The 23,715-nt window shown below is 34.6% G+C and overlaps 1 protein-coding gene across 3 annotated transcripts in view; it reads right to left on the reverse strand.

Annotated features, from left to right (window-relative positions):
- The window catches only part of TEX26 (testis expressed 26), a 70,928-nt gene that overhangs the window by 43,737 nt on the left and 3,476 nt on the right, over window positions 1–23,715 (reverse strand). For 2 of the 3 annotated variants that reach the window (XM_074216105.1, XM_074216104.1), the window contains exons 1-2: window positions 10,220–10,322; window positions 517–601 (exon numbers count right to left, since the gene is read on the reverse strand). In XM_074216105.1, coding sequence (XP_074072206.1) covers window positions 517–601; window positions 10,220–10,307 — 173 coding nt within the window. In that variant the 5' untranslated portion in view covers window positions 10,308–10,322. Of the gene's footprint in view, window positions 1–516; window positions 602–10,219; window positions 10,323–23,715 lie in introns of those variants that run through there. The other variant, XM_074216106.1, reaches the window with a different exon arrangement.

Consider the following 23,715-nt stretch of genomic DNA (forward strand, 5'->3'; position numbering starts at 1 on the left):
TTTTATATTGTTTTAACTCTGTGTGTGTGTGTGTGTGTGTGTGTGTGTGTGTGTGTGTGTGTGTGTGTAAAAATATTATTTCCCAGCATCATAGGAGTATATCTTTTTATCTGGACAAATCCTTAGTAATTAAGGTCAACCCCCTTCATTCTTAAGATGAGGAAACTGTTTCAGAAGAGAGGAAATAAATGGTCCAGGGTCAAACAAACAGTGCAGTTTTGGATCCACCTCCTCAAGTTCTAAATACAAAACTTTTATTATATCTGATACTATGTTATAGTCATCCCACCATTGTCATTATTCCTTTGTCTCTTTCCTCTCAAACTATACAATAAATCCCAGAAGGGTAGGAAATGTGTGGATGGCTCTACTTTCTATTTTTCAGCAATGAGGGCACTTAGAACAGTTCTGAACACATGGTGAATGTTCACTGATGCTGTTTTTTTTTTATTATTTGATTCTAAGCAACAAAAAAATGGACCAATCAGAAGTATTTGATATGAAAACATAACTCACCGAATTGGGTCAGGAACTTCTCCTTGTTTAGGGGGGTATTCATGCATCATTGTCGTTTCATAGGAATTCCAATTGGTGTCTCCCGCTGAAAGTATACCATAGTATTTTCAGATTTGATGAACATGAGTTAGTCTCTGTTTAGATACTGTTTGAAAGCACTAATTCAAGTTTTGGTATAAGAACATTTTGCAATAAAGGAACTTTTTCTGATTTAGTCCCTTGAACTATTCAGACTCTGAATAGTTGGTATAAAACAGTAGAAATATTTTCTCTGGTTGTTTGGAGGTTATGCAAATATAAATAATGAATTAAAAAATCACAATTTGAAAAAATCTTTGAGGTCATGCCTCATGCAAGAATTAAGTTAGCTCTCTGATATACAAGACATAAGAAAAAAGATGGAAATATGTGGATTTGGATAATCAAAATTATCTGTGCCCATTGAAAAGAAATTCCTATATAAGAATTTGACCAATTATTTGATTCCTCAAGTTCTCTTGCCTCCAAAGACAGCCAGCAAATTACAGAATCACATAGCTAAAGGGAACCACAGAGACCATCTATAGTCCAGTGCATAACTAAGCAGGTAATCTACTCTACAATTTACCTAGTCCTGAGTCAAGTCATCAGCCTATCTTTCTGTTTCAAACTATCCAAGGAGAGGGAGCTCACTATCTCACCCCAAAGCAACTTAAATCACTTTCAAATAGTTAACTCTTAGAAACTATTTCCATTATTAGCCTCAAATTTGTCTCCTGGGACACAAGCAGGACAAGTATAATCTCTTTTCCATATGACAATCCTTAAAATGATGAAAGACAAATGTCATGTTCCCTTTAAGTTTTCCTTTCTTAAGTTCCTTCCATCAATTCTCAAATGGCACTTGGACAATTCTCAAAAGACCCCTCACCATTCCAATGGCCTCTTTTGGATGTTCTCTACCCAAGATATTCTCCCAATATTTTTTTTAGGTTTTTGCAAGGCAAATGGGGTTAAGTGGCTTGCCCAAGGCCACATAGCTAGGTAATTATTAAATGTCTGAGGTCGGATTAGAACCCAGGTACTCCTGACTCCAGGGCCAGCACTCTATCCACTGTGCCACCTAGCCTCCCCCCCAATATCTTTCTTATAATATAGAACCCTAGAACTGAACATTATTCCAAGTGCAAATCTGACCAGAACAAAGTACAATTCTCTAGTAGTTCTGTTTTATTTATATAATCTCTTCTGCAGCCTAAGTGTACTAGCTGTTTGGACTACTGAGTCCTCACACTGTTGATTCACTCAAAACTTTGCAAAAATTGTTTTAGAAAAACTTCTCTCTATTCTCCCTTCATCTTGAACTTATGAGGCTGATCTTTTAAGCTCAAATACACATTATATTTATTCCTATCAATTTTTATCTCTTATAAATTCTTCCCATACTAGAGTTATTCTAGAGTTATTGAATTTCATCTGCAGCCTATTTTTGTATGTACTATAAGCAAGAATGAATGGATTTGTCCCTCAAGTTGTAATTTGATGAGCCTTATTGTCCTTTTTAGTCAATCAAGATCATTTTGTTTTGTTTTGTCTTTTTAATTCATTTTATTTAATTTTTAATTCTTTTCCTCTCCCCACTCTGCTATGTCCATTGAGAAAGCATATAAATCCCATTATAGATATGAGTATAGTCATCACGTGAAACAAAATCCTGTATTAGCTAGATTAAAAAAAATACATATGCTTCATTGAGTACCTGAAGACCATCAGTTCTCTTTCTGAAGGTGGGACAGCATGTTTCATCGTGAGTTCTAAGGAACTATATTTGTTCATTGTGCTGATCAGTTACCAAGTGTTTCAAAGTTGATTTATCTTCACAGTATTGCATTATTATATAAAATTGTTGAGTTCTGCTAATTTCACTTTGCATCAGTTCATGCAAGTCTTCTCTAGATCTTTCTAAAAGCTATCACCATCATTTCTTTTAGCATAATACTATTTTATTCCTTCACATTTACATGACATAATTTGTTCAGTCATTTCCCAAATGATGAACATCCTCATTTTCCAAACCATTGCTACCACAAAAGAGCTGCTATAAATATGTTTATAAACATGGTTCCTTTCCTATTTGATCTCTTTGGAGTATAGATCTAGTATAATTCTGCAACAATGGAGATGCTTGGTTTTAATAAATTTTGGACACAGTTCCAAATTGCTGTCCAGAATAGTTGGACTAGTCCTAAATTCCAATAATATATTATGGAATACCTTTTTTCCAACACAGTCTCACCCCCCCCCAAGTATTTTTGATTTTCCCTTTTTTGTTATCTTAGCCAAACCAATGAATATGAAATGGTACCCTAAAGTCATTTAAAATTTTCAATTCTCTAATTATGAGTGATTTGGAGAATTTTTCATATGAAAATTGCCTATTCATATTCATATCATTTGATAATTTATCATTTGGGGAATGGCTCTTTTTTCTATATATTTGACTCATTTCCCTACATATTTTAGAAAGTAAATTCATCAGAGAAACTTGCTACAAACATTTTTCTCCCAGTTTCCTAATTTCTACTAATTTTCTCTGCATTATGGGTATTTTTTATGAAAAACTTTTCAATTGTATGTAAATCAAAATTATTTTTAGCCTACTGCAAACCTCTATCTCATTCATGTTTAGTCACAAACTTTTTCCCTGATCCATAGATCAGGCAAGTAATGCTTCCATGTTCCATTAAGTTTCTATACAGTGTGAATGTTGATCTATGATCTATACCTATTTTCTGCCAGACTATTATTTTCCAGTTTTTCTAATAGTTTTTTTTTTACCAAATAAGTGAGTTTCCCGCTGAAAAAAGATGGGATCTTTGGATTTATCAAACATTAGGGTTATTGGGGTATAGGGGTAGAGCACTGGATCTGGAATTGGAAAAATCTGAGTTTGAATCTAGCATTGGTCACTTACAAACTGTGTGGTCCCAGACAAGTCACTTAAGCCCCATTTGCCTCAGTATAATTTAATGAGGGCACAATGGAGAAGGAAATGGCAAATCATTTAAGTAACTTTGTTCATGACATCACAAAGAACTGGACACAATTGAATGACTGTACAACAACAGGTTATTATAATCATTTACTTCTGTATGCTGTGAACCTAATCTGCTCTTTGATCAATTGTTATATTTCTTACCTAGTACCAAATTGTTGTGGCAATTACATCTTTGAGATCTTGTATTACTACTAGACCCTTTCCTTCCCATTTTTCCATTGGTTCCCAAGAAATTCTTATCTTTTTGGTTCCTCCAGATGAACCAGGTTATTCTTCCTACTTCTTTGGTAGTCTGATTGGTATGGCACTGAATAATAAATTGGGTAGTGTCATTTTTATTATATTGATCAGTCTACTCATGATATATAATATTTCTCCAATTATTAGATTTTGTGAAGAGTGTTTTATAATTGGGCTCATGTAGTTCCTGGTACATAACCAGGAACTATATGAGCCCAAGTATTTTATACAGTTGTGGTTATTTTAAATGAAATTTCCAACTCTTCGTTCTTGTGTGGGTTTATTTTAAATCTTTCAATTTTGCTAAAGTTGTTTTGGTTAGTTTTTAGTTGAGTTGCTAGAGTTCTATAAGTAAACCACCATATGCGCAATTTAAAAAGATAAGTTTTGTTCCTTTACCTATTCGTATTCAATATCTTTGTCTTCTTGCTATATATAGTATTTCTAGTACAATATTGAATATTAATGATAATAAGACAATTCTTGCTTCATCCATCTTATGGGAAAATCTTCTAAGTTTATTCTCTTACTGATTATGTGTGTTCTTGGGTTTTGATAGATATTACTTTATCATTTTAAGGAAAGTTATGCTTAGTCCTATGCTTTCTAGTGATTTTTAGAAAGAATGGGTATTGGGGGCAGCTAGGTGGAGCAGTGGATAGAGCACTGGCCCTGGAGTCAGGAGTATCTGAGTTCAAATCTGACCTCAGATATCTAACTGTGTGGCCCTGGGCAAGCCACTTAACCCCATTGCCTTGCAAAAAAAAAAAACCTAGAAAAAAGAAAGAAAGAAAGAAAGAAAGAAAGAAAGAAAGAAAGAAAGAAAGAAAGAAAGAAAGAAAGAAAGAATGAGTATTATATATATTGCCAAAAACTTTTTCTGCATCTATTAAAATAATCAAACAACTTTTGTTGGATGTATTATTAACATGGTCAATTATGCTTAGAATTTTCATAATATTGAACCAGCTTTGCATTCCTGGTATAAATCCAACCTGATTATATGTACAATCTTGTGATATCATTGTAACCACCTTGCTATTATTTTATTTTATGACAACATTAGGAAATTTGTCTATAATTTGTTTTCTCTGGGTATGTTTCAAGACAAATTTGTTTCATAGAGGGTTATTTGGTTAAGATAGCATCTTTACTTATTTTTTAATGGGAGAATTCATTTGTAAATCTATCTGGTCCTGAAGTTTTCCTTTTATAGCTTACTTATTGCCTTTCCAATTCCTTTTTCTTCTTTCAACCTGGAGTGTTTATTTTTTTAACTTAAGATTGTTGGTTTTATTGACATTTAATTGGTTGAAACAGCTCTAATAATTTGTTTTATTTCTTCATTAGTGATGAGTTTACCTTCTTTCACTTTTGTTATTGGTCATTCTGACTTTCTTCTTTTTCTCAATTAAATTAACTAATGTCTTATCTATAGGTTAAAAAACAGCTCCCATTTTTATTTATTGGTTCAATAATTCAGTGGGTTTTTTTACTTTTGATTTTGTGAATCTCTTGATTTTCAGGATTTCTGATTTTGATTTGGTTTTCTTGTGTTCCTGTATTTTAAATTACATAACCAAATCATGAATTTGCCCTTTCTCTTATTTATATCCTTTTAGTTTTTTTATTTTTTCCTTTTCTCTTATTTACCAAAGAAAGAATTTAAAGATACAAATTGCCCCATTTTTGCATTGCCTGCATAACACAAATTTTGACTTGTCTCAATATCAGTGTAATCTTTAATGAAACTATTGTTTCTATTAATTTGTTCTTTGAACTTACCAATTTTAATTTGATTCTCCAATTAATTTTAAATATTTGTTTCAAATTCTCTATTAAATGGTCAGTAAAGGATTAATTTGAGTTTCTGCATTTCTGTATTTGTGAGATTTTAATGCCTTAATAAATATGGTCAATTTTTGTGGCTACAATGCATTACACTGAACTATATGTGAACAATGATGTTTTAGGGAGTTTTCCTTTTAGAGTTTATTTCAGGAAGTGATTGATGAATTCTTTCAAAATCATCTGCTCTGCCAAACATGAATTGTATGACCATATGAAGGTCAACTGAATTCTCTGTGCCTGAGTTTTTCATCAGTAAAATGGGAACATTAGGATAGTACAAATTCATAACATAACATAACCATTTTACCACAACCTCAAAGAGTTGTAAATGAAAAAAAAATGCTCAGAAAGAACTATGATGGCCAAACAACCACAAAGGTATGCATTTTTGATAACTTTTTGGAATCTGTGATAGATATATGTATGCATGTATCAATACTGTTACTTGTTCACATTTTCAGTTATGTCTGACTCATGAAGCCAGAGAAGTGGCCATTGAAATGGTTTCCCCTGCCCAGATTACTAAAGACTACTGAGTCAGGATCAAGTCATGTACTCAGCAAAAGTGGAGAACTCTCATCCCACTTCCTCATTCGATATCCACCAATAATTTGCTGTCAAGACAACACATCTGGATTTATACTGGTTGGTGATTCTAGCTTAGCGTCCTTCATTACCAATTTATTGATTTTTGGCTAGCCTAAAAAGTTTATTTTTAATTCCTAGAAACTTTGTCTCTTGAAATTTTATATGCCAAATACAAGACTCAAGTAGCATAAAAAGGTAAGAGAAATCATAAGGAATTCAAAAGGTTAAAATAATTACATTCCAACATGGGAAGATGATAATTGTAACTCCTAAGAACTTAATCATTATTAGGGCAATTAGAAGGAATATTTAGAGAGAGGGGGGACCATGGATGTGAATTGACTATAATAAGATGATTTTTTTAGATTTTTCAAGGCAATGGGGCTAAGTGGCTTACCCAAGGCCACACAGCTAGGTAATTATTAAGTGTCTGAGGTTGAATTTGAACTCAGGTACTCCTGACTCCAAGGCCAGTGTTCTATTCACTGCACCACCTAGCCACCCCCTAAGATGATATTTTTAAAAATAAAATTAAGGAGTGAGAAAGAGGGATGCACTGGGAGAAGGGGAAAGGAAAGGTAGAATGGGGAAAATTATCTCTAATAAAAGATAAAAAAGCTTATACAGCGAAGGAGAAAATGAATCTGGAGTCAAGCTGCGCTGTGTGTTTGCCCACTTGATTTTTACTGTGATGTTTCCAGCAATGTTGTCAAACATCTTCATCAAGTATTAAAATAGGATTAATGTTAATTATTATAATGACAGTAAATTATTTAACTTGAAAAGACTACAAAATAAAGCCAATCCTAAATGGAGGAAGAGTTGGTACTCCACTTTTTGTTCACAGATGATTGTGCACTCAGATCTTTTGGTGTTGAGTGTGAGACATGGGAGATAACTGGCACTAGATTGTCCAGCATGGCATGCTCACAACAAAGAAAGAACTGTATTCTATGACCAAAACAGAATAAAATAACTGAAAAGAAAAGTGAGATGTACAAATTTACAAGACATCTCCCTCCCAAAAAGTCATGGATTATTCGTGTCCAGTCTTTGGTAAAGCCTTCCAAGCTCATATTATCCAATCAGTCACAACCAGTCACCCTGTACATTGACCTTGACATTATAATGTCATTTTGTTGTTCTTTGAGAAAAAAGGGCAAAATACAACAACAACAGAATTGACTAAAAAAAAGGAGTATAGAATAATGACTCAAATGACTCAAATAATGGTATAGAAATCTCTCTTACCCTCCAAGGAAAAAGGAAGAGAAGAAGGGAATTAAAGAGTGGGGCTGATAAAAAGAAGGGTGAATTGGGGAACCAGTGGTCAAAGTTAAAGTATCTGAAGAGGAATAAAGAGAAAAAGATAGAGAAAATAGAATGGAGGGAAATATAAATAATCATAACTTACAGTAAGTTTCTCTGATGAAGGTCTCATTGCTCAAATATATAAAAGAACTAAGTCAAAGGTTATGAATAGAAAGCTTTCAGATTAAAAAATTATAGTTATCTATAGTCATATGATATAGAAAAATGACAAATGTTGGATAGGATATGGGAGAATTGGCACCTTAAAGCACTGTTAGTGAAGCTGAGAACTGATCCAAATATTCTGGAGAGCAATTTGAAACTATGCCCAAAGGTCTCTAAAAGAATGTATATTCTTTTACCCAATAATACCACTAACTAGGTCTAAATTCCAAAGGGATATTTTTTAAAGAAAAATAAATCAATATATACAAAAATATTTATAGCAGTTATTTTTGTGGTGAGAAAGAATTAGAAATCAAAGGGATGGTACATCCTAACAGCAACATGGGGGTGATGATCAACCTTGGTGGACTTGCTCATTCCATCAGTTCAACAATCAGGGACAATTTGGGGCTCTCTGCAATGGAAAATACCATCTGTATCCAGAGAAACAGATGTGGAGTTTGAACAAAGACCAAGGACTATTACCTTAAATTTAGAAAAAAAAAAACCCTGCTATCTTATTGTCTGATCTTGCTTTCTCTTATATTTTGTTTCTTCCTTAAGGATATGATTTCTCTCTCATCAATTTGGATCAATGTATACCATGGAAACAATGTAAAGACTGACAAATTGCCTTCTGTGGTGGGGGGAGTAAGATTAGGGGGAAAATTGTAAACCTCAAAATAAATAAAATCTTTAATTTAAAAAAAAAGAAATCAAAGGGATGTCCACCAATTGAGGAATGGCTAAATAAGTTGTGTTAGATAACTGTGATGGATTAGTATTATGTTTTAAGAAATGACAAGCAGGATGTTCTCAGAAAAACTAGAAAGTCTAAAATGAACTGATGTAAAATGAAGTGAGCAGACCCTAGAGAATAGCACACACAGTTACAGCAATATTGTACAATGATTAACCATGTATGAATGAAAAAAGGTTATTGATGAAAAAGAAATGATGATGGAATCTGAATGTAGATCATTTGATTTTTGTATTTGTATTTTTTCAGTAATATGAAAATGTTTTACATGACATTTATCAAATTATTACTACCTACCCTTTCAGGATCAGAGGATCACACCAACCAACCAAATGATTGGAAGCATGAGTTGCACAAATTATATTTATTATAGTGAGGGGTATGCTTTTGCAAGGTATCCTCCTCAGGATTGTTCCATCCCAAGGTCCAACTGATAGGAAATAGGACTATTGGAGATGATTTGCTGCATAAGTCTCTTGGCCTTAAATTGGTTTCAATTCCTCTTGTATCAACATGGCATCATGGTGCAGCACCACCTATTATGGGCAAGTACTAGCCTGTGCTACCTGGCAACCAATGCAACAAACATGTATATCCTCCTAACCTGCCTATGGACAAAAGTTCAGTTGGCCTTTCCTTACAGACCTTCCATGGTTTCTTTTCCTCCTATATCAACAAGGAACCATGGCATACTACCAAAGCTGGGCAGCCTTCATCTGGAGGTAGGATGTGACATACTCATACATCCTGTCACTTGATGAACCAATCATCCCTATGGTTTTTCCTCTCAAATCTTCCATCTTTACATGTGAATTATTGGCAATGGCTTTAATTATAGGACAATGTCAGCTTGACATTCATGAAACTATACTACTCCCTAGAGTGTACTAACCCCTTAATTGCATCAGATGCCAGAACCATGACATTTTCCAAGGTGCCAGTCCCTCTCTTGGGAAGAATCCATTACAGAGTGGTCCTGCCCTTTACGAAGAAAATAGAACTGTCCCCAGGCTCCCATTGGCTTCTCTAGGATCAGTCAAGTTCTCACACTGGACACATCACAGCACCCGCTTTCCCCACTCCAGATTTGGGGATCTGAACCCATTGCTGTCCCTTCAGAACAAGGCTTGCCTTTCTCTCAGGGCTGACTGACCCATGGTCAATGGCTGTTCCTGTGAAACCCTTTTCCACTTCAGCCTTCAAGTTCTCATTTGAATACTTGCTAAATTGCTTGCCTTCTCAAGGAAGGGGGAATGAAGAAAGGGAAAGAAAATTTGTAACTCAAAATTTTTAAATAAAAATGTTACATATTTTTACATGTAATTGAAAAAAATTAAAGAATAAAGAAGTGGGGAGAAGGAACAATATTTTTTCAAGAAGGTCATATGTTTTACCATATTGCCAAAGAGGTTTATGATCCAAGAAAAGGTTCCCTGCTCTAAATCTATGAACCTTTGATCTTTTTTTCCTAAAGGAGCACACAAAACCATCTAATTATGCTATATGACAATAGTTTAAAGACATCTTATTTTCTTAGTGTAATTTCTAACCAAAACACTAAGTCTCTATGACCTGGAAGGCAGCCTCTGAGAATTATTGTAACTGTACCCAGACTTGTCCAATCCATCCCTACTCCCTAAATTAAAATGCTCAAAGCTTGTGCAGAGCTTTTTGAGATCCAGGGATCCCATCTGCATAATTGTGTATACCCAGCCAAGTTCAGTTCCACATTTGCCCCCACCACTCCTGACCTTCTATAAGTCTAGGGTGCACCATCGAAGAATTCATCCAGGAGGGTTTATCTCTTTTTTTCATATTCAAAAGAGATAAAGATCTCATGCCAGGCACTTTTTATTGAGAGGATGAACTTATTACACTATAATATGAATGAGTCAGGTGTGTTTGTTACCTCACCTAGGCAATTGTTTGCTTTTCTTCTTAAAGGAAACATGTCACTGGAAACTGGACATCCTGGATTTATTCTCTTTTTTCCAGTTATTCCAGTTCTTTCAGGTGTAATGAGGAGTGTGTGCACCTCAGGTATGAGGACTTTTAGGGCTGCTTATCCACCTTTGATGTCCAAGACAGACACCTAACTCTAACCTGTGGCTCCAAAAAGCTCTAGTCTGCATAGCAGTCATAGAAAAAAATCTATCTAGGCAGATGGGCTAAACTAGATTAAGAGGAACCAACAAGCCTCAGACTAGTAAATTAGGGAAAATATGTCTTCCCAAATATTTGAAGACTCACCCAACCTCCAGAAAAATGGATGGATGAAAGTAATTTATATAAGGAGGAGGTTGAAAGAGGTGCTGTGAAATTTTTAAGAATTTGGTCAGAATATCAAATATGTCAAGATCATTCACTGCATTCTGAGGGCCACTGCTGACTGCCAGGATTTTTTTTTCTGCTACTGAACTCTGATGGCTTTGGAAGGGAAGAGAGAGTGAGATACAACTTTTTGCAGCTGTGCCTCAATTAAATCTAATTCTTGTGCAAGTAAAGGCATCATCTTGTGATATCAATGATCCTTTTCAAAAATGAACAGACAATGACTAGTCCTTTTCTGATTAAATGTCTTACTAGCCAAATTAAACCATTCCTCTCTTTTTTTAAGGCAGCAGTGATTAATCCCTAACCTAAGGACTGGCTATGGTCAATGACACAATTGCATAAGAATCATAAGAAAAGTATCAAGTGATTTCCTCCACCATCACCCCCCAAGTGGATAAATTCCTTGGGGTCAGAGACTGCTTTGTTTTTGCGTTTTCCAACTCCTAGCACAATAAATGTTGAGGTGCTTGCTCCATTAACTCCCAAACTTCTCTGAACTGCATTAATGACTTGTAGAGATCATAGAATCATAGGATAACATGTTTAGAACCAGCACTAACCAAAGAGACTATCTAGTCTGATCCTCTCAATTTCACAAATGAGGAAATTGGCTCCTATATTGATTTTTTTCCAGGATCATAGAGATAAGACTAGTAGTAGAGTCAGAATTAGCTCCAAGTCCTTTGACTCCAGGTTTCTTCCCATTGTGTCAATCGAATTTTCAAAAATCCATAAATCCTATAAAGAATATTTGTATATACATATACATATATATATACATACATATATATATATATATATGTACAATGTTCTTGATGCATTGAATTTGTACCAGTGGTGCCTAGGACAAAATATTGAGTTTCTTTTTGGTCCATATATAGATGAAAATAAATAAGGTCAGTTATAAAGCAAATTGTTGAAGGAAAAAAACCTTCACTATATTTCCACCTCTCTCTTCAAAATCTCAAGATTCTCCTTCCACCTTTAGAAGAAGTCAGACATCCCATTACATAGGAAACACATTATTTATGTGAAATATGAAAATGTCGTGTATTAGTTATGTCATCCAGCCATTTGCTTTTGAAAGTCTTCTTAAAAAGACATCGTACACTGGACACCAGAGATTTGACATCTGATGTGGTTCCTTTTTCTCTAAAATGTCTTCTTTCAGTTAGTCAAGTATTAAGTGGATTTCATGTGCCAAATATCAGTGACCTGTTTTAGGGGAGACAACAAGGAACACAAGCACAAAAAATGAACCAGTCCCTGGCTTTGTGGATCTTACATTCTGTGGGAAGGAATCAGGAGACAGATTAACAAGTAAAAGTGTGCATGTGTTTGTGTGCTTGTGTGTGTGTGTGTACATAAGAAAATTTGCTTTAGGAATATCATACTTTGGAAGCTATAAAGAGGATAAAATGGAAAGGAAAGAAATTTTAAATAGGGAGATTAATTTGAAGAATACTGCAATAATCCAAGCAAGAAGAATCAGAAACAATTGGCAAGCTACAGGGAGGGAAGGAAGCAAAACTGATGAGATGCTGTGGAGATAGAACGTATTACTCTTAACCATTGACTGCATATGCAAATGGAGGAAAAACAAAAGACCCAAATCTGAGGTTTCAGATCTGACCAATTGGAAGACTATCTTCAATTTGACATGTTTATGGGAAATTCAGTTCGAAATGTTCAATATGCAGATCATGATATAAGAGAACTAGGTATATGTGTGACACACATGTATACAGTTTATTATTTGCAGATTCTGTATTTGCAAATTCTACTTGCTAGAAATATTTTGTAACTTCAGAATCAATATTTGTACTTTCATGCACAGAGTGACAAAAAATTTGAGTCACCTGATATAAAGATCAAAGGAGGGAGCGGCTGGGTTGTGCAGTGGATAGAGCACCAGCCCTGAAGTCAAGAGTACCTCAGTTCAAATCGGGTCTCAGACAATTAATAATTATAGCTGTGTGGCCTTGGGCAAGCCACTATCTACCCAAGTCCTTCAATGATTAACCTTATTTGCCTTGCAAAAACCTGAAAAATATATATCAAAGGAGAAGCTCTACTTTGCTTCAGATCTCATAGTGTAAACAAGTGTCCTTTTCATGGTCAACTTAGTGCCATGCTTTTCACATTATTGTGCTTTTTGTTGTGATTTCACTGTTTAAAATGCCCCCAAGCATAGCACTGAAGTGCTGCCCAGTGTTCCTTGGCACACGAAGACTCTAACAAGCCTTAATGAAAAATTAAATAAGCTTTGTTCAGGAATGAGCTCTACAGTGCTGTTGGCCAGGAGTTCAATATTAATGAGTCAAAAATAAGGTACAGAAAAAAAAGAAGACAAAATCTTCCATTCTGTACTGAAGCTGTTCTAGAAAGTGCTAAAATGTAACCAGAAGTTTGCAGGAAACTAACCTTGTTTTCTCCCTAGGAGAAATAGTTCAGAATTCACTAATTTAGTGTTCATGATGACTTTATAGACCATAATCACTGCATATGACAAGAATAATCTGTATGTATTTTTGTAGAAGTACATTTATGGGGGGGTTATATAAGAGGTAGGTCAGCAGCATAGAAATGAGATTTGAACTGAAATTTGAAGTTGCTGATAGGGTCACAGAGAGAGAATATAGTAGAGGCACTAAAGGTGAAGGCAAACTCCAAGAAACCAAAGGATTCCCATCTCCTTCTCCCAAACAAGTCTCATTGGGAACCACAAAAGATTTTTGGTCCTAGATTCCCCAGATCCCAGCACAATGTCTGACACAGAATAGGTCTTAATATTTGCTGATTGAATAGGAAGTGTTATCACTGCCTCAAATCTGTCCTTACAGCAAATTTCCAGCTCCTGCCTCCTGTTAGGTCTCCCCTTAGTCATACTTCTCCCCATGCTTCACAAAACACAGAATCACTACTTGTCCTAAGGTGGGTCTTGAGGGAAGGATATGAACAGTCTAATAATTTATCCTCAAAAGATTTTTTCAAAAATTGAGTTTTTGACCTGTTCCCATTCTTCAATGATTAACATGTTCCCACTTCATTATATTCTCCCTTATCCTGATATTTCTAGAACTCTCAGGTATCATTCTACAAACCTGACTACTCCCTTATGCTTAATCCCTTCTCTTCTTCAACCTTGATCTCCAAATGTCCCATTCAAGATCTGCCCGCCTTCTTTCCACTGCACTCTCTGAAATGCCTACTCCATAATTAACAAATGTACTTTCATTTTAAATCTTTTCTTTACCCTTTCTTCCCCTCCATTTTCCAAGTTCCAATGAGTCCCAGTTGTCTCTTGATGAGATCATCATCTCTATTTACCAGCAATATCTCCTCCTTTAAGGTTCATTCAATATAAATTTATTCCCCAATCAAGCATTCTGGTAGCTGATTCTTACTGACACCCCTATCACCCCAAGATATTTTTTCCTCAGTGAGTTCAATGAAAAGCTCACTATATTTCCCTGTACCTCAACTCTTTTCCTCATACTAAGGGAACTCTACATATTGATAATAATCTCTCAGACACTATCTACCCAAGTCCTAAATCTACTCAGTTCTTATCATCTATTCCTTCTCCACTCCATCTCAGTAACACACAAAGATGATCATACCCTCATGGCATCATTCCTAAGTGCTCCAATTCCATTTTTATAAATTATCATTCCATTTTCTCTTCTGTCTCCACCCTCACAAATACACACACACACACACACACACACACACACACACACACATCCTGTTCTTTATTGTCACCATCATCTTTAATTTTTCCATCCCTCAGTTCTTTCACAGGCCATCACCCTTGTACTGAATACATTCTTGTTTCCCTATCTTGATTCCTTGATATATCAATCATCTTCTATATTTGAGCCCATTGCCCATCCTTATTCTAAAAGCCAAATTCCAACTTTGGATTACTCCCTTTCTTCTACTGCCTTCAAAATTATACCTATGATGAATAAGTTGAATATCATCAACTGAGGAATGGATTAATAAACTGTGGTATATGTATATGATGGAACACTATTGTTCTATTAGAAACCAAGAGGGATAGGAATTCAGGAAAGCCTGGGAGGATTTGCATGAACAGATGCTGATCGAGATGAGCAGAACCAGAAGAACATTGTTCACCCTAACAGCAACATGGGGGTGATGATCAACCTTAATGGACTTGCTCATTCCATCAGTGCAAAAATTAGGCACAATTTTGGAATATCTGCAATGAAAAATACCATCTGTATCAAGATAAAGAATTATGGAGTTTGAACAAAGACCAAAGACTATTACCCTTACTTTAAAACAAAAACTGTTACCTTATTATGTAATTTTGCTATCTCTTATACTTTATTTTTTTCCTTAAGGATATGATTTCTCTCTCATCACATTCAACTTAGATCAGTGTATACCATGGAAACAATGTAAAGATTAACAGACTGCCTTCTATGTGGGTGAGGGAAAGGAAGCAAGATTAGGGGAAAAATTGTAAAATTCAAAATAAATAAATAAATTTTAAAAAAACTAGACCTGTGCTCTGAACAGAACCTAGAAAAAAATCCAATGAGTCTAAATAACTAAAACATTTCTAACAGCTCTGTAATAATGAGCAGGGACTTAATTTCCACTGATCTTTTTGATTAGAGGGAAACAAGAAGGAAAACTGAAACATTCTTTTCTCATTGCCTTTACAACCCTGGTCAGGTTGGAGATTAAAAGAGATACAAAAGGAACATACATCTATTGTTCTTTCCCCTTTCTTGAATGATAGAGCTGCATTTTGTTCTAGTTGGTAGTGATGCTAGCTTGAAATTATCTAACAATTTGTTTGTGTAAATTACTAGAAAAGTAGAATTAAAATAGACTATACAAATCAGGAAGCAAAATTATAATAATTAATATTTATAAAAATCTATATGGGAGAGATGCCAAACTAGAATATGATTGGGAATTGAAATGGACTTAAAAATAGTTAAGGTAAAGTTAAGTGAAGATCAAGAGTATAAAATTTTGTCATCTGTCAATTTTGACTTGATAGGTTTTAATCAAAGTCCACTGAAAAGAAAAAATACATATAGTTAGGAAAGTTTAAATAGAAAGGAGGAGAATGGATTGAAAGTTAAAAGTTGGAGTCTGTTTGTACTGATTCTGAAATGGAGGGTTTGAAAATCAAGGGTTTGGAATTTCAGAAAGAGGTTTGAGAAGATTTTTGATTCTATTGAGATAAGAATTTGAGAAACTTGAGGAAAATGCCTGTTGATTTCACTTATTAAGTTATAATGTTTACCAAATGGAAACTATTGAAATAAATCTGCAGCTTGAAATTATTTGAGTAAAGCATACTAAAAATCCGTCCATGAAGGACCATTTGAAAGGCATGTCCAAATCCTTAGAGCCTTATGGGATCCAAAAGAGGGTGATGGGAAAGTGAGATTACCACCATGTGATTTTGAAAGTGAGTTAACTGAAAGCAGTTGATTCTAAGATTTGAGGAAGTTTACTTATGGTTCTTGGGAAAATTGTTATAAGTTGAGATTTTATTTGGTTGAAATTCATCCTGAAACAAAATCATAATGTGGTCTCATTTATGATGAGATGTTCTCATATGCTGGTAAACTAAGTGGCACAGTGGATAGGTGCTGGACCTGGGAGTCAGGAAGACTTATTTTCATTAGTTCAAATCTGACCTCAAACATTTATTAGCTAATCACTTAAAGCTATTTGCCTCAATTTCTTCATCTCAAAAATGAGTTGGAAAGAAATTGGCAAACTAGCTCCAGTACCTTTGCTAAAAAAAGTTCCAAATGGTATTCCAAAAAGTCTAACTAAAACATTTAATCAACCACACATTTCTCATATTAGGAAAATTGTAGTAAATCAGAACTTAATTCAAAATATATAATGAAATTAAGGTGATATATGTTTGAAAACTGCATGGACCAGGAACATCTGAGTTCAAATACAGTCTCGGAAATTTATTAGTTTTGTGACCTGAGCAAATCATTTTACTTCTGTTAGTCTCAGTTTATTTATATAATGAGATAATAACACTTACCTTACCAGGGTTGTTGTACAACTTTTTGGTTAACTGAAAACCTATCTAATTTCTATTAACTGCATCTTATTAAAACTTGACTTGTGGAAGAGTAATAATAACCATTGACATTTCTTAGGTAGAAGCCAAAGGGAAGCTTGAAGTACTCCCAAATGATTTGGTTATTACCCTAATTATCTCTATAAAGAAGAACCCTCCCTGATACAAATATTTTTGGTTACCTTGGTGATATCTACCCTTTTAAATCAGTCTGCTGTGAACCCTATAAATGTAGTTTAATCTCTAATCTGACTTTGACCTAATTTTTTGGTTCAATTTAAGTCTTATCTGATTATTTTTGATATGGGGTTTTCCTGATAAAAATATTGAGGTGATTTGCCATTTTCTTCTCCAGCTTTCTCTTAATGAGAAAAGTAGAGGCAGACAGGGATAAATGACTTGCCCATGGTCACAAAGTTAGTAAATATCTGAGGGAAGATTTGAATGCATGAAGATAAATCTTCCTGATTCTAGACCTAGCACCCAATCCACTGAACTATCTAATTACAATGGTTTATCTTAATGCTTAACAAAGTATGTCTCCTTAAAAGATGTATGAGATCTCTGTTTAACTAAGTTTGTTCAATCTTTATGACATTAAAGGGAACCTGGGATTTTTATTTTTTGTGATATTCATGATCTAGATACATGTTTTTCCTGTTCTAAGTTTAAGTACCCTAACTTTAAATCAATAATGCTCACATTGATTCAAGTTATTATTTTTTTTTTTTGGTTTTTGGTTTTGGATTTTTTTTTAGTTTTTGCAAGGCAATGGGGTTAAGTGGCTTGCCCAAGGTCACACAGCTAGATAATTATTAAGTGTCTGAGGCCAGATTTGACCTCAGGTACTCCTGACTTCAGGGCTGGTGCTCTATCCATTACGCCACCTAGTTGCCCCTGATTCAAGTTATTTTAATGAACTTCCTGTGCTATCATAACTTCTAAAATTGTTGCTTTTTGCTATTATGAAAAGATTTGGGTGACCCAAGTTATGTATCACAAGACCCTTAATTTAAAATAGCCCACCTCCCATTGTGCTAATCAGAGTTGATTTCCATCCCTCAGGAACACCTAATTCTTGAAAGGGCATATAAACTGTAAGCTTACTGCCATGATGTGTCTTTGATCTAAGAAAAAGATGGCCAAATGACTATTCTTTTATTAATATATTCTGGACTTATTAATAAAATGATTAAATTATCTATGTCTCAGAATTTTTCAATTTTCACAATGCTCAACTCTGTTTTCCTTTGACTCCTGGCCTTCCTTGGTTCCTTTAAGACAGTTCAACTCTCAGCTCCTATATAAAAAGGCCTTTCCTAGTTCTTCTCCCTCAACTAAACCCATAGTGATAGAACCTTCCCTCTCAAGATTACCTTCTACTTACATTTTATATATTTTTGTATATAAATTTTTTTACTTGTTATCTCCTTCATTTGGATATGAACTTGAGAGTAGGGACCATGCCTTTATTTATATCCTTAACATTTAGTAAAATGCTTAGCTCTATGAAGTGGCTAACAAATGTCCATTGAACCAAATGACTAATATTGCCTTCCCCCTTAGAATGTGAGTTCCTAGAGGCTACCTTCCTTTAGATACATAGATATGCCAGCTGGCATATAGTAATAAGTATTGAATAAATGTTCTTTGATTGATTGATTGATAGATTAAAATTGTTCCCAGACATCCCTTGCTAACAATGAATTCTCTAAAATCAAGATGTATAAAATTAATTTAAAAATAAATAAATGATATAAAAACAATAAAAATTGGGACAGAGCCAAGATGGCAGCATGATGGCAGGAATTCCCAGAAGCTCTTCTCCCCAAAACTCCAAAAGTCAAAAAATTAACCAAATTCTAGAGGGACAGAACCCTCAGAAAGACTGAGTGAAAAAATTTCCAGTCCAAGACAACTTGGTAGCTCTGCAAGAAAGGTCTATTCCACCAGGATCAGGGTTGGAAAAAATCACAGTGTAGTCTGGGTCATAGCCATGCCGCACCAGAGCAAATCCAGCCTTCTAGGAATAGCCCACCAGTTGCTTGGATATTGGCAGTGGAGCAGTTTTCAGACCTCTTGGTTCAGGGATTGCCAAGAACAACTTGGAAGATCAATGCACAAACACTGTGCACCAGAGTAAGTACAGAGCCCAAGCCAGCACCAGCCTCGGGGCAGCCCTGGAAAACTTTGGAATCACACTTCAATAGCACTCAGTCCACAGATCATAATGGAGTGGGTAGAGACTGCAGAGGTCTCTCTGCTATTCCTGGGACAGGACTCTTGATGCTTTGCCCATACTCAGATCCAGGTCACAGTCTGTGGGCCCATACTGCCATAGAGGAGCAGGGACCCTCACTCACAGTTCCTAGACAGAGGGGAATACTTGGGATCATTCACAGACCAGAGTATAAGCCAGGAGAGCAGTCAGAGCCTCATGGGGGGCAAACCCCCCCAAAAGAAAAATTTTGGTAAATCAATCATAGACTGAGGAAATGAGCAAACAAAAAAAAAAAGAAGAATCTGACCATAGAAAATCACTTTGGTCCCATGGAGGATCAAAATAAACACTCAGAAGACAATTAAGTCGAAGCTTCTGTATCCAAAGCCTCCAAGAAAAATAGAAATTAATCTTAGGCTATGCAAGAGCTCACCAAAAACTTTGAAAAACAAGTAAGGGAGGTAGAGGAAAAAAATTGGGAAGAGATATGAGAGCAATGCAGGAAAATCATGAAAACCAAATCAGCAACTTGGTGAAGGAGATACAAAAAATACCCAAAAAAATAACATGTTAAAGTTCAGGTCAAATGGAAAAAGCAAACCAAAAGGCAAATGAGGAGAATAATGGCTTTAAAAGCAGAATTGGCCAGTTGGAAAAGATTTTAAAAGCTCTCTGAAGAAAATAACTCCTTCAAATGTTTAATGGAACTAAAGTAAGCTGATGACTTTGTGAGGAAATCAGGAAATAGTAAAAACAAAACCAAAAAAAAATGAAAAACTAGAAAAAAATGCAAAATATCTCATTGAGAAAACAACCAACCTGAAAAAACCAGATCCAGAAGAGATAATGAAAAAATTATTGGGCTACCCAAAAGTCATGACCAGGAAAAGTGCCTGGATTTCATTTTTCGAGAAATAATCTGGTAAAATTTCACTGAGATCCTTGAAACAGAGGGTAAAATAGAAATTGAGGAATCTATCAATCACCTCCTGAAAGAGATGCCTCCCCTAAATTCCCAGAAATATTATAGCCAAATTCCAGAACTCTCAAATCAAAAGAGAAAATACTATATGCTGCCAGAAACAATTCAATTACCATGACATACACAATCAGTATTACACAGGGTTTGGCAGTGTCTACATTAAGGGTTCATAGGGCTTGGAATATGATATTCCAGAAGGCAAAAGAGCTTAGATTACAACCAAGAATCAATCACCCAGAAAAACTGAACATTCTCTTTCTGGGAAAAAAAATGGACATTTGATGAAACAAGGGATTTCCAAACTTTCCTGTTGAAATGACCAGAGCTAAACAGAAAAGTTGATCTCTAAGTACAGGACATAGAGAGGGTGGATAGTAAAGCCTAATTATGAAGGATTTAATGATGTTGAACTGTGAGTATTCCTGCATGGGAAGAAGATACTGATAATTCATATGAACATTTTCATTTATAAGAGCAGTTAGAAGGAACATATATAGATAAGGCACAGGAGGAAGCTGAATGTAATGGGATAATATAGTATAAAGATGGAGTCAATGGATGAAAAAGGAATGTACAGGGAAAAAAGGGAAAAGAGAGAAAGAATGGGCTAAGATATTTCACATAAAAGAGTCAAGAAAAAGCTTTTGCAATGGAGTGAAAGGTGGGGGTGAGGGGGGGAATGAGTGAGCCTTCATTCTCATTAGAAATGGTTCAGAGAAGAAACAACATATACATTTAATAGGGTATAAAAAATCTGTCTTACCCCAGAGGAAAAAGGAGAGGAAAGGGATGGATGATGGGAGACAGGAGGCGGGCAGGGGGAGAGGTAGGTGAAAGACAAGAGGGAAGATTGTAAGCAAGGATAGTCAGACACAACACACTTTTGAGGAGGAAAAGGGTGAAAGGAGAGAATAGAACAGAATGAATGGGAATGAAGAAGAATAGAATGGAGAGAAATAATAATAGCAATAACAATGAAGGAAAAAATATTAAAGCAACTTCTCTGATGGACTTGTCATAAAGAATGAAATCCATCCCAGAGACAGAGCAGATGGTATCTGAACATAATACACCTTTTTCTCTCACTTCATTTCTCTTGAAGTTTCTCTATTTGGGGGTGGGGAGGGAAGGGGAGTTTAATGTTTATTTTCACAAGATTATTGTAATAATGTGAAAATAACTAAAGCATTAAAATTAAAAAAATTTTAAAAATGAAAATTCGTGTGGAGGAGACAAAAGATCAAGAATGTTAAAGTAAAAATGAAAAAAAATGCCGGAAGGAAGAGAATATCTAGCACCAGATCTCAAATTGTACTGTAAAACAATTTGCTAGAGAGCGGGGGGTGGGGGGTGGGGTGTCAATCAGTGGAACATAAATCAATGGCATATTACATTCAGGATAAAATAAACATAATAGCATAAAATTCAAAAATCCTATTTCCTGGGGGGAACTATTTGCTATTTGACAAAAGCTTCTGGCAAAACTGGGTAACTAACCATCTGTCAGAAATTAGGTTTAGACTAACCCCTCACACCATATACCAGCATAAGTTCCAAATGGATACATGAACTAATTATAAATGTCCCATCATAAACAAATTAGAGGAGCAAGGAAGAAATTACCTTTCATATCTATTTGTAGGAGAAGAGTTGATCATTAAATTGTTAACGGAGAAGTCACAAAAGATAAAAAATATATCATTTTTATTATATAAAACAAGTTTCTGTACAAATAAATTTAATGTAAAGAAAATGTGTAGTCAACTGAAGGAAAAAAATTTGCAACAAATTTCTCTGATAAAGATCTAATTTTCAAGGTATATAAGGAAATGATACAAATTTATAAGATTAAGAGTCATTTCCCAATAGATAAATGTCCAAAGGATATGAGCAGGTAGTTTTCAAAGAAAAAAATCCAAGCTCTTAATTATATTCAAAATGTTTTAAATCACTAATTAAGAGAAATGTAAATAAAAGTAATTTTAAGGTTCTAACATCAAACTTAACATACTAAGAAAGGTGACACACAAAAATGAAAAATGTTGGAAGGGCTTTGAGAAAACCAGGTACTCTAGTGCACTATTCCTGTAGCTAGAAATTGATTTAGACATTCTGGAAAGCAGTTGAAATTATGCCCCTAAAGTTATTGAATAGTACATACCTTTTGAACCAGTAATATATTCCATTTCTATGTCTATATTCCAGAGAAATTTAAGACAGAAAATGATCTATAATACAAAATATTTATATAGTTCCTTGCAAGGTAACCAAATATTGAAAATTAAAGGCATGTCCTCCTTTTAGGCAATGTCTAGAAAAAAAGTGTAAAGGAAATTTGGTGGTGAACTGAGTTTGGTGTCAGGAAGATCTGAATTCAAATCTAGCCTCAAAAACTTAATACAATTGTCATGACTCTGGGGGGGGGGGGCAGGCCACTCAATCCTTATTTGCCTTAGTTCCTCATCTATAAAATGGGCATACTAGAGAAGAAAATACTGGCCAAGAAAATTGCATGAACAAAAATCCATGTGATCATATAGAACCTGGCAAGACTGAATAACAACAAGCAACAAAATGTGGAACATAAATGTAATGGAGATAATATATTATTTTGTTATGAGAAATAATAAAATGGACAAATAGAGCAAATTTAGAAAGACCTTGAAGAACTGATGGAAGAGCAAGGAGCAGAACCAGAAGAATAATTTTTATTATAACAATTTTATAATATCAATTATAACAATATAGAAAAAACCAATCTTGAAAGACTATAGTCTTATCAATGCAATGAAAAATCATAAATACAAAAGAGTGAATCTATTACTACTCTGACAGAAAGGTGATACTCAAAATGCAGAGACATACTTTTCCAGATGATTGCTATGGGAATTTATTTTGCTGGATTTCATATGTATTGAGAGATATCTATTTGAGGGCTTGTTTCTCTGTTTTTAATTTGCTCAATCAAAAAAGGGAATTGTGGATGGGAAAATTTTATTTTAAAAAACTTTTACTTGGAAAAAACAAAGAAAAAATGGCTTTACAAATCCTACAAAGCAATGTCAGTGGGTTTCATAGTTTAGTGGCACTTTCTGCTGAGCTGGGCTACTAGTACATAGCTGCCTGGGACAATAATATTGAATGTCTTTTCATCTGCTCACAGTTGGACATAAACAAGGCCTACTGGCAAGCAAAATTGTTGAGTCAGTGAAGTTTTTCTCTCTACATCAGGAATTCTTGGCCTATTTTTTTATGTCATAGACCACTTTTAGTAGTCTGATGAAGCCTTATATTCCCCAGAATGTTTTTTTAAATGTATAAAATACAGAGAATTACTAGAGAAACTAATTATATTGAAAGTTACCAAAATACATTTAAAAAAAGATTATGACTTCAAAAAAAACTTATCTTGTTATATAATCTTGCTATCTCTTATATTGTATTTTTTTTCTTAAGGATATGATTTCTCTTTCAATGAATTCAATTTAGATCAATGTATAGTATGGAAACAATGTAAAGACTAAAAGACTGCCTTCTGTGGTGGGAGAGGGAATGGAGATTTGGGGGGAAATTGTAAAATTAAAAAATAAATAAATTTAAAAAAACAAAC

The sequence above is a fragment of the Macrotis lagotis genome, chromosome 1, assembly GCF_037893015.1.
Source record: "Macrotis lagotis isolate mMagLag1 chromosome 1, bilby.v1.9.chrom.fasta, whole genome shotgun sequence".
Classification (NCBI taxonomy): Eukaryota; Metazoa; Chordata; class Mammalia; order Peramelemorphia; family Peramelidae; genus Macrotis; species Macrotis lagotis.